General features: G+C 41.0%; 1 protein-coding gene across 1 annotated transcript; it reads right to left on the bottom strand.

Annotated features, from left to right (window-relative positions):
- Positions 1-316: 316 nt before the first annotated feature.
- On the bottom strand, positions 317-8234 carry simc1 (SUMO interacting motifs containing 1). Its single transcript, XM_061079583.1, has 10 exons — positions 7823-8234; positions 5720-6772; positions 5341-5588; positions 5122-5191; positions 4392-4549; positions 3655-3747; positions 3377-3508; positions 1998-2154; positions 1755-1839; positions 317-667 (listed from the first exon to the last, which is right to left on the bottom strand). The coding sequence occupies exons 1-10, from the start codon at positions 7925-7927 to the stop codon at positions 456-458; spliced, it is 2313 nt and encodes a 770-aa protein (XP_060935566.1). The 5' UTR covers positions 7928-8234; the 3' UTR covers positions 317-455.
- Between the last annotated feature and the right edge of the window lie 7697 nt (positions 8235-15931).

Raw genomic sequence — 15931 nt, 5'->3', positions numbered from 1 at the left:
CATGGCGACTGGGAGGTTTTTTTCTTTTTTTCCTCTGCCGATAACGGCGCTCGATCTGATTGGTCGACGAGCAGGAGCTGCAACCAGCTGTGGAAGAGGAGTAAATACAATCCCTGAGACCGGGGGGAATGAGATGGATGATCGGGATCGCTCACCTTTCACTTCACTTTATGGAGACATTACGTGGAGACATTGCGTGGAGGTGGCGGAATCATTTGCAGCCATGTGGGATCCAACAGTGAGGACGTCATGGTTTAATCTATTCTACGTGTCGTCACAGATTGGCCTTTGATGGCTAAAAATAACCACACGTGAATTCACTTCAAAGCACAACCTTTTATTTAAAAAATGTACAAAGGAACTTGTAAAATTAATAAAATAAAATAAATTAATTCAGGAGCTCCTCTGAGAACAATGGGCTCAACGACGAACATTTCATCAGATCAACATTTAATTCAACACTGGCAGACATCCAGCAGGTGATTCTGCAGATAGGCGAGCGACTCTTCCACGTGGAGAGGTAATGCTTGGCCAAGGTCAGCCCGGGATCTGGACAGGAAGGCGTCCACAGCTTCACGAGTGGCTGACCTGGTTATCTTATCATCTGGCTTGTAGACCATGGTGCTCACCCGGTCCCTTTGTTCACGGACAGAGCTGCACAGGATGTCTGGGGGAGAACATATGAATGATGTTAGGCATGAACCAAAGTGGACCTTGATGGAAGTCAAGTGAGAATTTGTATTTGTTGTTCAAATGCTTTAATATTCAGGTATTACAAAGACATTTTATATTAGAAAGTTAACGTGTAAGCCTTGTCCTGGAAGAATTCTCCATTAGAGTCGATACATATCACCTTTTCAATGTACTTGCACTTTTATGGTGGCCCAAACATTTTAATTAGGAGTGAACAAAATCAATACGTAAAAAAAAGGGCAGAGCAGAGAAATGTAAATTTATTTAAATTAGCATAACATTTAGATTTAAATTTAGCAGATTGTGTAAAGAAATAAAGACACTCAGATCAATTCAGAAGTTGTCAGTGGGTAAAAGGCGAGACTAAGGCCCCGTTAAGACCTGGTATTAACTTCCATCCTGAGGGATCTGATCTCACTGCGCTCAGACATGAACTCTGCACTGACCACGTGTGATCGGGTCACACAACACAGATGTTAATCCTGGTACAATGATTTATCAAGATCAGTTCTGCGGTAATTCTAAACCCAGTAAAGTCTTTGGCTTCACCCTCTTTCCTCTTTCTGCTGTACAAAAATAAAACTGCAGAGTTCAGTCCCAAATGGCATCAAAGCACACATTGCACATTCACTGGAGTCTAAAGTTTCCCACAGGCTCCATGCACTGTCTGCTTCCTGGCAGCAGGACACTAGCATGGACATGGTGATAAGATACTTCAGCCCACCAGACTTTAGGGAGCCGGATGTATATGCTGTGTATAACAATCATTTATTGTATTTTAAATTACATTTCATTTAGCGAACGCTTTTGTCCAAAGCGACTTACAGTAAGTGCATTCAACCATGAGGGAACAAACACAGAACAACAAGAATCAAGAAAGTAGAATTTTCTTCAAGAAAGCCACATTTTGCCTTCCACCATCACTTCACCTGTTATTTTTGAACATTTACGATTTACAAGAGACCCATTCCAGAGTCACAGCTAAAAATACTGTTGAGCCCTCAGCTGGTATTTGAAGATACGAGGAAACCAAACGTCTTCACGCTTTCCCAAATTCTCACCTTTCATCGCTACGTTGTAGCTGAGCAGCAACATCCAGAGTAGATGGACCAACTCTTCCCACCTCTTCCACCTCTCTGCACCATCCTGAAGAATGAAATGATCTCATTCACACTGCCACAATCTTTTTCTCATGAATTTGTAAGCACAATAGAAGTCAGAAATACCACTAGATCTGAGAAAAGTCTGGCTGATGAATGTGAAAACAGGAAATGAAAAACCCTTGACACGAGTCTAATATTCACCGTGGGGTCTGGTGTGAGAGTGCAGTTCTTCAGAAAGTGCAGCAGCAGACTGAGCGACATGGGCAGAGAGGTTTTCAGCGGACATGCATAGTCCAACAGATGTTCCAACAGCTTACATGTCAACAGCTTGCTCTGCAGGCTCTCCAGCAGCAACATCCTGGGAGGTGGAAAGATATCATTCAGTGATTGCTTGAAAAACAGGGGAACTAGGCCTAGTGGACCGTTGGAATGATTATGTATCTGTTAAGTGTTGTACCAATTTGGAAATAATGTGTAAGGTTATTAAATACATCTACAATGTTATTTTAGAAATAAATGTATTGTAACAAAATACGCTTTTTTAAAATAAATTTTACTTGAATCAGCGAAAGCTTCTCCTGTATTTCCAAATCTTAAATCTCTTAAGAAGCAGGGATACATAAAAAGACTGAATGGTTTTGGAGGCTCAGCCCCCACAAGGCAATCACATGAGTTCCCACTAGCAAGCCATTACTTTCACTGTTTTGAGCAACAACAAGTAAACCCTCTCTCTTCAGGTGGCTAATGAGAACTCCTGTAACTGCTCTGTGGGCTGAACACAGTTCAAGTTTACTTTGGTGCATTGGTTACATCATTTCAAGTTAACTTTGCAAGATCTAATGAGAAACTAGTAGATGGCATTTAAAAAGTAAAATGTGTAATTCAAAATCATTTTGTGACTGCACTCATTATTTATTCATAACCTGGAATTCATCATTTACGCATTATACTTTAAATACTTAGACAAGGAGTTACATCTAGCAGGTGGAGAAAATAAACTTATTCAGATGTACTACGAACGATGAACCGAGATGAGATGTTTTGTTGCACTATTTGCATTGAAAATTAGTTTAAGCCATTTCCTCAGACAGAAGGAATTGTTTTTAATTTACTGACATATTTTATATATAGGCTGTAATATAGATGAACTGTTATTTGCTGTACGAATATAGTTACTTTACCATCTAGCAAACAAGTAGCTACTAGTGAGGTTTAACTTCATAGATTCAAATCTAAAAAAAAAAAAAACTAGCATGAAGCTTTTGCAGAATGTTCCAGGGCCAATGTAAAACTAAATAAATAAAAGTGACATCTCTCAGCCTGCTAGCTGACGCAGAGAGCAGGTGAGGACGTCTTCATTGGGAACATTTTATTCTGATATTTGCTCCCAAATGCATCTGCGTTGCATCCAGTCAGGAATCGGTGTTATATTTAACATCATAAAAAGCTAGAATTATGCCAAGTATATCGTGTAATTATACACAGTTAAAGGAAACCCTTCTCCCACTCGTCACATCTTCACCTTCCCCTTGAAAGGTGAATACAGAAAGCTGCTCAAGTTGCTTCCTGCTCCTCCTCACCTGCATGCTCGAAAAGGCTCACTGCTGATGAGCATATGGAACAGCTCCTGGGCCAGTTTGATAGAGCTGAGAGCCGGAGAGTGGTCCACCTCCAGAGCCAGAGACAGCATCCTCTGGAAGACAAGCACCATTCTGCAGGAGAGAAAGAGAAATCTGAGTGAGGCCACACAAATACATGAGCCTGGAAACCAAACCAATCAGCAAAGTCGTGTTCATGCACTTGTCCAGATGGTGAATTGGTCTGGCAATGCCAAGCTGTACAAACATCAGTTATTCACCTGATTTGTTCATCTTTCTCTCGGACTGTTTCTCTACTCTCCCCGTACTCTGTCGATTTCATGATGGCAGAAAATAGCCACTTGACGACTTCCCTGAAAACAAACAAACAATAAAACATCGCCAGAAGTGTGGGAAGTGCTAGCAATTGCTATCCGTGTACTATAATAATGTTGTGGCTCACATCATGAAGCATGTTACAACTTTGAGCTGCCTGTTCACGTTATGTAGCTTCAGGACGTCTCATACTAGCAATTTAAAATAACAGGTCCCACAAACCATAGTTATTTACCGGCTATGTTCACTCTTGATTCTCTATGCAGAAGTTTGTTTAACAGTAAACAGGTGGAGGTTTTGGCTGTACTCTTTAAGTAATATGTCACTGTAAAGACACTCATTGCCGTAACAAAGCACAAAGCTAGGTGACAGTATAGAAGGCAGTGTGTAGGAAAGATCATTCATGTGATCATATGATGTGATCACTATTTCTAACATTTTGTTCACCTCATTTATATCAAGGGTGGCTAAAAAATAGAAGCACCTCAAAGTAAAAAGGTACAATTAAATATCTCCACCAACCTGAAAATTATTGTGAAGGCAGAATTGACTGTGTTTCAAAGCTGCATTAGTTTTATCTTGGTGTACAGTATAATTGTAAATAAAATGTATTTTACGGTAAGGTGCAATGAAACTAAAAAAAAGGGTTGAATTCTACGTTGTCTCTGGTTACCAAACTTACCTGACTTGAGGAAACTGCTGATCGCATGACAATGTGGCTTTAGTGATGGAATGATGGAGGGCGGAAACAGAGCGCTTGGCCTGGAAGTCGTCCTCTAGTGTCTGCACCACGTACTCCAGGAACATGCGCACAACCTCACATTGTTTACTTATACAGTCCTAAGGAAGAGTCACAGGGTGTGACAGGGAGACATGTAAATATTTAAGCTGCAACGGTAAATAAGTCTTTTAAATTGTGACTATTATCAAATATTTGTATATTTGTATGATGTATTGAATGGCCTCTCCATCTTTCTTAAAAAGTACATTGTCACAACCTCCACCACCATTGCCATGTTTGAAGTGTGAGAAACTCTGGTCTCTGTACTGCCCTCTATTGGATGTATTGCTTAGCAACTATTGGGACATAAAAGGACACATGGAAGTACGTGGGCAGTGACAAATATATTGTTTGAGAAGGAGTCAAGGACATATCTCTTTTTGTACGTGGAGGCAGTATAAATGAGTCTCTCCTCTACAATACTGATTGTATCAAATGCTGATACATCACCAAATTTTTATTATTACTATTGTTTTTCTTATGTGTGGTTTATTTATTGTGTTTTTATGTTCATTGTATGGACCAATAACCAAAGCAAATTTCAGGTAAGTGTTAACCTACTTGGCAATAAATACTTTCTGATTCTGATTCTTTACCCCATAGTCTCATATTTTGCTGCCAAGAGTATTACCTGATTGGCCACGACTGAGGTCAACAACTCCCAGTCCCACGTAACTGAGGTTTTATCAGCCATGTGGTGCCTGCAACCAGACAGCAACTTAAATATCTGAATTCAAAGACTTAAAAAGAAGATAGTAGATATAAAAGGCAGATTATATATTTCTATAAAAAAAGGTTACAGATAATATATTACTATAAACTCTACTATAAACTCCTATGGTCTCCTCACCTCTGTGTCCTCATCAGCAGATTAAACGCCTGCACACACAGGTGATGGGGACGCTGTGGGTTGAGCAGAATGTTGCGCAGTAGATGGGTAGAGATTTCTCTGGGGGGATAGAAACCCGGCTGTAGTAGATCAGACAAGAGCTCCAAAGTGCCCTCTGGGAAGTCCTCGTCAATGGTACAGTACACTTGGCTCAGGCTCTGACGGCAGAGCACCTTCGGAGTTCCAAAAGCTTCATATTCCACATTATTCTTAGAAAGTAAAAAAATAATTCATAACATTGAAAAGAGAAGCTCGACCTTCTGCGTAGAATACAACATATGACAAGTAATGAGAGCTACAGAAAATGACATCTACAAAAGCATGAAGAATTGTCTCTCACCAGGCCTCGGTAGGATCCAGACATTATTTCCCTGAGTGCATCCGGGCACACAAAATGCCTGTCCTCTTCACTGGCCGTCATGATGTTGCTCTGAAATCGGTTGTCTTCGTTAACGTCGTCACTTTCGTCTTGCCAGAAGAACGACAGTGGACTGTCAGATTCCATATCCCCTCTATACGCCTCGTTCCCAGGCCCGTCATCCATGTCCTCGGTTTTAGATACTGACAAAGGGGGTTCACCGGGGATGCTGTAGTAGGAGTCAGGGCTGTTTGGGGGCCTTTCAACTTCCGCCTTGTCCGACTGACGTTCGGATTTGTTTTCGGCTGGCGTGCGTTCAGATGTGGGAGGTGGATCGACTTCAGGTTCGCGAGAGACGGGACTTCTGTGTGGCAGAGGGTCAGGGTCCAGCAGCTCAGAAGGGTTCAGACTGGTGTTTGGAGAGTTATGGGATGTGTGATCAGCGAGGTAGTGTAAATGTGTGCTAGAAAATTCATGACTGTTCTCCTGCTGTTCCTCTATGATAAGAGACTCAGCGACCTTAGGAGACTCATCAGGTGAAGGTTCCATGCATTTAACATTGGATGCTGTTGTCATGGATTCGGGTGCACCCTTGTTAATGCTCAGTTGTTTAAAGCTCGGTGACATTTTTGTGCAGTCTTTGGTTAAAAGGACAGAAGATTTGGATGTTTCCAAATCTCCAACAAGCGCTTCGAGAAATGGCAGTCGTCTCAATCTTACTACTGGTTTCTGATCGCAGGGTTGTACGACATCGTTCTTCTTTTGGTTTTGAGTCTGAGAAACCAAACTGCTCAGCTCCGGCTTCAGGTCACCACAGTCCTGCTGCAGTGCGGAAACAGTTGAATCTTGAGAGCTTTTCTCAAAGTTAAAATCTTGTTGGATTGAGGGTTGGTTTTCAGTGTTCCTCTCTTCTGTCCTATCTGCTGATTCACATTCAGTCAAGTCTATCACTGCCAAGATAGTGGTAGAAGTATGTAGTTTGCGTTTTCTCTGTTCTGGAAATATCCACCTTGGATCCGTGAGGTCGATATACCTCTAGAAAAGGGAAAATTAAAGAGAAAAACAGTTCACTTAATAATAAGGTTAGATACATAATCACACATATTAGTAATACAGTCTCTGGTTCTATTTATTAAAAAGGATTGGTGCATTAACACGTTTCTCAAAAAGTAACCTTGGATAAAATGTCAGTTAAAGTATTGTCTTTAAATGGACCATTGCACAAATGAGTCATTTTTTCAATGTAAGTTGACTGGTGGTCCATGGCTCCCCTTTCAGACTTAAATAGGAAGCCAAGAAAGGAATACAATTGACCTTTTATCTAAGCCAATCAGATGTCATGTTTTTATCTGTTCGTTTGTTTGATATTTAGCAATTTACACAGAAACAATTGGAAGAATTACCACAAAAGTTGGTGGAAAGACACCGTACGGGTCAGGGAAGAACCAATAACATGTTGTTGCAGATCTGGATCAGAGGACAGATCCAGGCCTTTTCTTCTCACTTTCTTTAATATTGCAAGATAGGACGTTTTGGGGCCTTTTCGTGAAATAATGCAGAGATTTTGATTTGAAAAGTAGCGGGCATTAAGGAGACTGATATCTGTGTGTGTGAGTTGGTGCGGCTGGATTTAATTTAAGGGGCTGTGGAGGAAGAGTCTCGAAACTGAGTGTTACCATTCGTAATTGGCAGCAATATTACATTTTTCTTGACATTTTTATCTGAAAAGTATTACAGTGTGCAATGTGTACTGTATAAATAAATACTGCGATAGACAATTAGCAGCTGAACGTTGTAACCTAACAAGTAGACGTAGCTAGCGTTCAGCTAGCATAATTGTTAAGGTGATAACTACGGACTAAAACGCTTATTGAAATATAACCCTCCCCCCCCAAAACAAAAACAAAATGGGAGGAAATACCCTCTGTTATATCTGAATATGAAGAGTTCAATGATGTGTCATACTTATCATCTGACTGATGATGGCGCCAAAACGCAGGTGGTGGTGACCGTTGCGTGCGAGTGAATTGCGGTTGCATATAGGAGGAGCTGTTGCTAAGGTAACGGCAGGAGCAGTTCTCTTACCGTGCGGGTGACGTCAGAGGAGGGGGGCGGTGGCGGCCCGGGCTCGTACATGGAGCCGAGGACCTCCACGTCCGAGTCCTCTGAGCTGAGAGAGATCACGTCCATCTCCTCTCCTCAGCTTCTCACACCCGCACCACAGGCTGCTCTCCTCGGCCACGGCTCGCTGCTACACCGGCTGGAGCGGGCCGATGGTGGCCGCCATGTTGTGTAGAAAACACAACACAGCTGCTCCAGGGCGACATGGAGCCCCTGGAGTCAGTGGAGTCAGTGGCGAGCCTCAGTCAGTCTGCTGGATCCGAACCAGTCCCGATGCTCCACCAGTTAAATACCTCAACACTCAGCTACATCCAGAAGTGTGTTATCCCGCAGCAGGGTGTGTGTGTTTGGTTTGGCACGTGACGTTGGACGCTTCCTGGTGTTGGTGTCCGCTCATTCTTCTTCTGCTGTTTTTTACAGATTACAATCACACACTGAGTTATTATGTCGCCAGCTGCAGGACTGGAGTGTGACATCTCGAACTGTCACCATCACTAACAGAAGGACGCTTCTACAGGATACAAGATACATTTATTAATCCCACACACATGCACAGACACACTACATGCAAATGGGGGACATTTGTCCTCTGCTTTTGACCCATCAGGTGAACACAGCAGGACACACAGAGCAGTGGGCAGCCATGCACGGCGCCTGGGGAGCAGATGTTGGGGGAGTAAGGTGCCTTGCTCAGGGGCACTTAGACAGTGGGGTAGGGAGAGTCCTCTTGGACTGTTAAACAGATCCAGGTGTTGTCCATCCAGGTATGTTTTTGTTGTCACTCCGTGGAGTCGAACCAGAGACCTTCCAGTCTGATTTCTTCCCAATTTTCTGCCCATAGTCCAATTCTTCTGCCACTATCCTGCATAAGGCCCAATCATAGACTGTATATAACAACAGAACCCGGAGTTACTGTGCAGAAGAAAAACTCCTGTGATTACTGATGTTTATCCAGACTGTGCTTCATCCCCGGAGACCTCGTGGAGTTGCTGCAGGACGACCCCTCAACCTTTGAATACTACAGTTCAGAGAAAGTTATAGATCTCTAATTCACAGAGCTGCTGTACCTCTGTCTCCTTCTCCATCTGTCTGAGGAACATTCCAGCTAGAATGGCACTCAGGACATCAAATACCTCCACAATCATGAATATCAGTAACCTAATATTGATTTTCTCATTTTCTGAGAAATCAACAAAAATGTAAAAAAAATAATTAAAATAATTATTGATCCACCTCCTGATCCAGATCTGCGCCAAAACTGAATGGGATGTTTCCTGATCCTTAATGCATCCTTCAAGTTTTGTGGTGATTCAGTTTTTGCTAATTAACAGACGGTCAGAAACACAGATGAAAACATGGTCGCTTGGAGGAGCTAATAAAACCTGTCCTCCAAGAAAAGTTGATTGGTTGTACTTATTTAACGAAAGGACGAATACATTTATATACAAAACAACTCACGCTGAATGCATGAACCTGAATTTTCGGCCAGAAATCCATCAAGATCAAATGCAATATTACGAATACGTCAATGTTTTTCCAAGTGTGTAACTTGAAGAAATTTGGATATGTCCATCAAGCAGTACTTAGAAAAAATAAAAACACAGTAGGGCTTTGGGTTTAATTGATATTTACTAACTTCCTAACACTTATCAGGTGTCGTTTAATTTCGCACCCTGCCACAATAACATACACTACATGTAGTGATTCAGAATGACTCAATATAGTGAGTCCTAGAAGTTGACATCTTAGATTGATGTTCATGATGCCGACACACTTTTTTTTATATTTTAATTTTATACGTATTGAAAGATGTCCCAGTAGGAAAAACCACAATATAAATGATAACTTATAATTGTTGGGTGAATTCTGTCTAAGTGGATTGATTTCCTGCTGTTGTGCTTGTGTGGAATCATTATAGTTATTATTATTTAGTAAATTTAGTATATTTTACAACTAAAAATCACTCTGATCTGATGAGGAGTCATTGTGATTGAATATGAAAAAGAATAAAAGGATGTTCCTAAACCACCTTTCTTTTTAAGGTGGAATCTTGCAACAATTTAACTCAGAGGAGGAATTGATAAGCAAAGCGAAACAAATTGAATTGTTTTAAGTGTAGATTCACAGTGTGTGTTTCATGTTAATGTCAAACATCACATCTCCCAGTGAGTTTTCGATGACAATATGCAGTTTGACTTATCACCACTGGAGTGCACTCATGCTGTTTAACAGATTTGGGAAGATGAAAGATATTGACCATATCTAAAACCTATAACACATCTGAGTGTTCTTCATGTGAATTTCCATGAAAGTGAACTGTGAACAGAACCAACACAGCTCAGTGTAAAACACTCAACAGACCCTGCATCCCCGACTTTTGTCTTCCTATGTTTCTGATCCCTGGTGATGACTCTGTGTGGCCCCAGTTGACATGGACCAAAAACAGAGTCATTGAACCCATGTGTAACAGTGAAATAAACCTGCAATGTCCAGGCCAAGTAGGCTACAGGAAATAGATGCAATAGATTTCTGCATTAGCAAGCAAACCACAGATGACGTACTGAGCCGGTCTACACAGTAGCTTACTTCTCTGTCACAAGCCCAGATGAGAGTGTTGAGTGGGTTTTTTTGTTTGTGTGTGGTGCATGGCGTCACTCAAAGCTGCTTCCTTTGGATACAGAGCGGTGACACATAAACACAAACTGGTGTTGATTTGATAAGACCACTGCAATTGTGAAAGGCACGTTGCTTAAGCTGTCGAAAAGGGGACAATGAACAGTTTTCAGCTTTCGGTCCTTGTTTATAACGGCATTCTGTAAAATGCAATTTTTCTGTTTTTGTTATTTTTTAAATCCACGTACTGTGAAAGAGAAAAAAGTATTCAGTAACTTGTGCTTGTTTTTCAAGGAAAGGTAAATTGAGTGAAAGTAGCTATTAACCTCAGACGGCTCCAACCATTACACGGTGATGAAAACCAGGCAGGATGAGTCATCAGACTCAGACGTTCTCCAGCTCCTGACACCTATTCAGCGATGTGAAAAACTTTATCGAGATGGTTATTGAGAGAAACAAATAATATGTGCGCATAAAATGCTGTGTGCATTCATGTCTGCACACCGATGTCTGAATTTTGGATCATCCTTGTCTTTTCCACTCATGTCGTGATGCAATGGACCAGCTTGAAAATTAACCAATTATTGTTATTATTATTATTTGTATTATTATTATACATGGTTACATTATTAAAGCACTGGTTAATGCCAGATCATGGTCAGTCCATGTTGCCAGGTTCAGGTCTTTAGTTCTGAGAACACAAGTATTTTAACACAACATTAAATAGTTCAGCAGCAGAACGTGGTCCAAGTTCAGTTAGAGAGAGAGGGAGAGCTGCAGAGATGTTTTAAATCCCACATGAAGCTCCTTGCACTCTGCTGCTGCCCCTACAAGGACACAGATTAAAAGCACTTCTTCAGAAACAGAGCCTGCGGTTTCCTGTTTTTAAAGGTGAACAAAAGCATGTCTGTGCTCATTAGTAGTTACAGTTTTGCATTTGGAAGCAGTGGTGTCTAATATAAGGCTAGCTGGCTTTAGATAGAAATGATTGTATAGCGCCATGAATAACATTGGCCTTAAAATAGAAAGAAAAAAAAGTCTTTGTTTTCAAGGCAGGCTGTGAAATCCAAACTGGGCCTACCGTTTGCTCTTCAAGTGTTGTATTGTGATAAGGGCCTCACTCTATAAATGCAAAGTAACACCTTTTCTGACACGACTTTCATCCATTCATCATCTGTACAATTTATTATGTAAGGGTCGTGGGTGAGGGGGTTGGAGCCAATCCCAGCTGACATTGGGCGGGAGTCGGGTAACACCCTGGACAGGTCGCCAGTTTATCACAGGGCCAATTCTGCACGCTAATATACACAGTTTCCATTGAACCTACTCCCAGTGTGTACATCTTTGGACAGTGGGAGGAGGCCGGTGTACCCTGAGAAAACCTACATATACATGGGGAGAACATGCCATCTCCACACAGAAAGACCCCTGCCAATAGGGTTTCAAACGTCCACCATGCCGCGCTGAAAAGAACTTCATGGTAATCAAGAAAAAAGTATAAATTACACGATGTGGTTTCAGACTATTGGACTATTTTGTGGCTCGGCACATTGACTTTGTGATGTCTCCCCTGGTTGCCTGGCAACCGAATAATGACCACATGTTGCATGGCCAAGAAATAGTCCTGCACATACAAGTGTTGTGCTTTAACACTTTTTTTAAAACAAGTTAAACAAAGGAGATACTGTATATTGTGTTGGTGCTGAGAGGTGGATGTGGTTTTCGTTGTGCTAGGCTAATCCTATCAAGTAACGGACCATCAAAAGTGTTGTGAGGACCTCTCATCCGACTTTCAGGAAACAGAATAAACGAATGTTAGAAATGTTAAACAAAACATTGAAAAACATGTTTTTGTGTGGGTAACGATTGACAAAAATTAAAAATGTACCTTTAGCGAGACATCAGGTCGTCTCAAACACTGTATGTGTTCAGAATTCTTCTGGATCTTTCATTGTAGGTTTCTGTCTAACTGATTATTTTCCTCTAATCTGAGTCGCCTGCACCGTCTAATGAGCCACAATATTATTTCCTGATAAGTATAAATGTCCAGTTGATTCTTCCCTTCAAGGCCAGTGTGGTACAACGTGTAGGTGCACTTTTTATCTCCATAAATAATTCACATGAATAAAGGCTTTTTATTTTTTTCACAGCAAAACAGCCTTGATTTATTTCTCCCTTTTTTCTTGTCTATTAAAACTGAGCACCACTGCAACACAGAACATCTTGTGTGGGTTATGTAACATCTGTTTTTCCAAAACAGACGTGCTTCTAATTTAAAAGAAAATGTATTGTACGTTCTCATACTTTTTTATTACAAATTCTCAAGGTGTCACTTCAATCTTTTGTGTCTTAACTTTTGATTTAGGTCCTAAATTACATTCTCTCCCTCAGGCTGCAGTGAAGGACAGTCCAATGAGAGTCAGAATTTGCTTAAGTCCATTTACTGCTGCTTGCTGCCTATATGTTAAATGCACTGCACATATATTGGCAACGAACAGAAGCTCTCTGACAACAACACAGTCGCCTCAATTTGGATCCACTTCACCTGAAAATAATAGTATTCCTCACACCACACTAACAGCACAAAAGAAAAAAAATAGTATTTTATTTTTGTATTTTACTCTGGGCTGTTTCAGACCATATCCTCAGAAAAGAGGAAGACAAAACAAGGACACTCACCTGAGACTAACAGCAAAGCATGCTGGGAGCATTCATCATGAGTGTCGCAACACCACAAAATTCATTTTTTGAGTTTTGAAAATAAGTCTTATCTTAACGTTCCCCGCCTTATAGAACAGAAATAGGAAATTTATTGAATTTGTCAGGACACAGAGGAGCACAGAATAAACTTCATTTCAGAAGGAATGTAAAACAAGTGATTTGTTTTTCTAGAATATAAAGTACAAAAAAATATAACTGTTCAGCAATATCGTTGAACAGAAGAAGTGGAGAACCATCAGTCAGTATAACTGGTAGTTTGTTAACAAGGACCAAGCAGACAATTGCATGTGTATGTCGCCTGTCGAGGAGCTGACACTGGGTTTGCGACAACTGTGTTTATCTCTTCCCGTCCCAGCCAGACAGTCATTTCTCTGTGACACTGACAGAGGAGTTAGCCAACACGTTCCGCAACAATAAGCCAGAGGTCACATCTGCTGTCTTGTCACATTCAGCAGAGAATTAATAATATTTAAATAAATAAGTGGCGAACAAATATCTTCGGGGGGGGGGGGGGGGGGGGAATCCAGAGTGTCCAAAAAAACAGTCTTCATTGTTTTGAGTGTGCGATCAGCGTCATTAATACTCTGAGACAGGCTGCCTGACAGATTTTTTCGTAAATCTTCAAAGGGCTATAAATAAACAAAAACATTTTGTTGCAAGGACTTGGCAAAGAATGAAAGTAGTATGAAAGCGATGAATAATGTTTCAAAGAGTCTGTCGGAGTGATGAGCGAGTCATAACACACTGAGTTCTGATATCAACGATGAAAAATAATTTCTTCAGGTTTTTATAACATTCTTATTGTTAGGGGAAAAATTGGAGAATCTGGGGCGGCACGGTGGTGCAGTGGTCAGCAGTCACGGCAAGAAGGTTTTTAGTTCAAATCCTAGACATGCTGATTAGAGATCGGTTTGTCTCTGTCTGTTGGTTCTGTGAATCGCTGGTGACCTACCCTGGGTGTTCCCCCCAATGTCAGCTGGGATTGGCTTCCTCCGTGACCCTCAAAGGGTTAGCAGTACCGATAATGGAAGGATGGATACTCTGGCTTCTTTGTGCATTCAATAGTTTAAATGAAACCAACTCTGAGTTTTAGAAAGGAAATATCTTAATTGGTGGAACTGCTTAGAAAACTGTCCCCTTTCTACTGGTTTGTGTCCAACTCATTTAAACTCAAACAGTGTAATGTGCTTTATAAGATTAACATGGCAGTTTAAACTAAAATATGAATTTTAATACCAATGGATTGGAGGGTCATGCATGGGGCAGGTATACAAAGAGGCACAAAATGAATGTGCTCACACATTAATACTTGTTTCAAACTTTGTTTATATCACTTTTAGTTACGGTTAGGTAAATTGCTTTCATAGTCTAATTTCTATGGTTATCGGCAGTCTAGCACACTCATTGAATTAAAGCTGTGAACTGGATCTTTGTTCAGCAATACTGTCTATAATAGACACCCAAGGACCTTTTAAAAAAAAATCTTGTTGACTTACAGAATTTCCCCCTTATCTAAAAAATACAGTCCTGTGATATACCAAGACTGCAGCTCTGCAAACTAATGACACCAAAGATGCACACTGAGGATCACACTTTACTGACTCTGCCTACCAAGTATATTTTTCCAGGATGAAAGTAGATTTTGTACTTCGATTCTCATGAATGGTGCTTTGATCTTTGCACTGGACACTGCAGGGCAACGTGGCAAAGCAGGGAGCTGAGAATCCCAAAAAGCTGCACCAGATGGTCAGGGCACAGAGAGAGAGCCTAGGCTCATGGAAATGTGACTTGACAACTGGAGGCAGAGAGCTGCAGGTATGGAGAAAGGACGAGGGGTGAAGTGAAACAGCGGCTTACAGAGCCAACAGGTGTCAGCTGTCGCCTCAGGAACATGAAAGAGACGGCGAGAAAATGGGGTCTTACAATGCTCGCCGGGGATTCGTGACAGAAGGACGTTGTCTGAAAAGTGTCCAAAATCCACCTCCTCAATTTTCTGCCATGCTGTCCACATCCATGTCACGCTCCTAAGCTGCTCAGAGGATGTTCCGCTTCACATTGCCTTCTCATTCATGAGTATTTCAGTGAGACCAATGACTCATTCTGCAATGTGCGACCACAGGGTCCTCTAATGGACAAATCTATATGTGTCCATTAGAACTATGAAAAACTGGACCCAAGGGCAAAGGGCAGAGCTGGCATATGGCAAAACACACTGAATCATATAAGCTGTAGTGTATGATGTATGAAGATGCCTTATTCTCTCGTGTGGAACATCCTCCTGTTCCTTTTTTGTGTCTTTGATCAAACAGTCTAAAAAAACTTCCAGCATAGATTTCATGAATGTTTGAAAGCTAGTGAGGGATAAACTCGATTCATGTCGAAGCCGTTAAACATCAAAAGCCTCAGATAAGAAACAAGGTGAAATCATATTTTTGTATAAAATAAAAAGCCATTCACGCCCATTATGTTCTAGTTTTTGTTCTGTATCCAACAACAATTGGTTTTCGATCTTTATGGGTAGTTTATTGAGTTACTTTCAACTAATAAGAAAATGACAGCCTGAACATTAAAAATAACAGAAATGATGTGCAGTATGTGAGAGAGCAGCATTATGTGCCTAGAGAAATGCTCATGGGTAATAGACCAAGATGTTTTCTGTGATATCAAAAGGCACAACTGCTCTACACAGGCTGACTATAAATGAACAGGGAACGAGGTCAAAGTCAAATTCTAAATTAA

The sequence above is a fragment of the Limanda limanda genome, chromosome 10 (genome assembly GCF_963576545.1).
Source record: "Limanda limanda chromosome 10, fLimLim1.1, whole genome shotgun sequence".
NCBI classification, from domain to species: Eukaryota; Metazoa; Chordata; class Actinopteri; order Pleuronectiformes; family Pleuronectidae; genus Limanda; species Limanda limanda.
The sequence above is the reverse complement of the archived record's forward strand: the minus strand, read 5'-3'. Positions and strand labels throughout refer to the sequence as shown.